Source organism: Lagopus leucura, unplaced genomic scaffold (assembly GCF_019238085.1).
Source record: "Lagopus leucura isolate 7727_CA_CO unplaced genomic scaffold, USGS_WTPT01 34295-0_obj-0_obj, whole genome shotgun sequence".
In the NCBI taxonomy this organism is placed as follows: Eukaryota; Metazoa; Chordata; class Aves; order Galliformes; family Phasianidae; genus Lagopus; species Lagopus leucura.
Genome location: NW_024966589.1, coordinates 4,930 through 5,642, shown reverse-complemented (window position 1 = coordinate 5,642; position 713 = coordinate 4,930). Strand labels below are relative to the sequence as shown.

The 713-nt window shown below is 68.6% G+C and overlaps 1 protein-coding gene across 3 annotated transcripts in view; it reads left to right on the top strand.

Moving 5' to 3' along the window:
* Positions 1–32: 32 nt before the first annotated feature.
* The window catches only part of AMPD2 (adenosine monophosphate deaminase 2), a 5,456-nt gene continuing 4,775 nt past the window's right edge, over positions 33–713 (top strand). For 2 of the 3 annotated variants that reach the window (XM_042893276.1, XM_042893275.1), the window contains exons 1-2: positions 36–161; positions 385–515. In XM_042893276.1, coding sequence (XP_042749210.1) covers positions 132–161; positions 385–515 — 161 coding nt within the window. In that variant the 5' untranslated portion in view covers positions 36–131. Of the gene's footprint in view, positions 162–384; positions 516–713 lie in introns of all 3 variants that reach the window. The other variant, XM_042893277.1, reaches the window with a different exon arrangement.

Sequence of the window (713 nt, the reverse complement as noted above, 5' to 3'; positions counted from 1 at the left end):
CCCCCCCGGGGGCTCACACGCTGTCTGTGCCTGCAGAGGTGAGGGGGGGCTCCCGGCCGTTGCAGTCGGCTCGTTCCCTGCCCGGCACCCCGCACTGCCTCAAGCATTTCCCAGTCGATCTGCGCACCTCCATGGACGGCAAATACAAAGAGATCGCCGAGGTGAGTCATCCCTGCACCGAGTCGGCCGGGTCTCAGCTTCTGGAAGGCGGGGGGGGGGGGTTGGATGTGGGGGGGCTCAGCTGCCTCCTGATCCCCAGTGCGCCTCCCTGTGCCCGTGGTGGCAGCGCGGTGCCGCCGTGCTCTGCAATGAGTTGGGGGTTGGAAGGAGGGCGATGGCGGCGGGCTGAGGACGGACGCAGCTCGTGACACGGTGGCCACGCAGGAGCTGTTCTGCCGCTCGCTGGCCGAGAGCGAAATGCGGACGGCGCCGTACGAGTTCCCTGAAGAAAGCCCCATCGAGCAGCTGGAGGAGCGGCGGCAGCGCCTGGAGCGCCAGATCAGCCAGGATGTCAAGTAAGGGGGCGTCCCCCCCGTCCCCCCCCCCCCCCCGTGGGTGTCCCCCCCCCCCGGGGGACGGCCGCCGCCCCCCCGGGGCTGTCCGTCCTCTGTGCCCGCTCTGTCCTCTCCCGTGGGTGTCACGCTTGCTGTCTGATTTCCTGGTTTATCTGGGCTCTGTCTGTTCCTGTGGGGCATTAACGGGGTGTTTTCTCT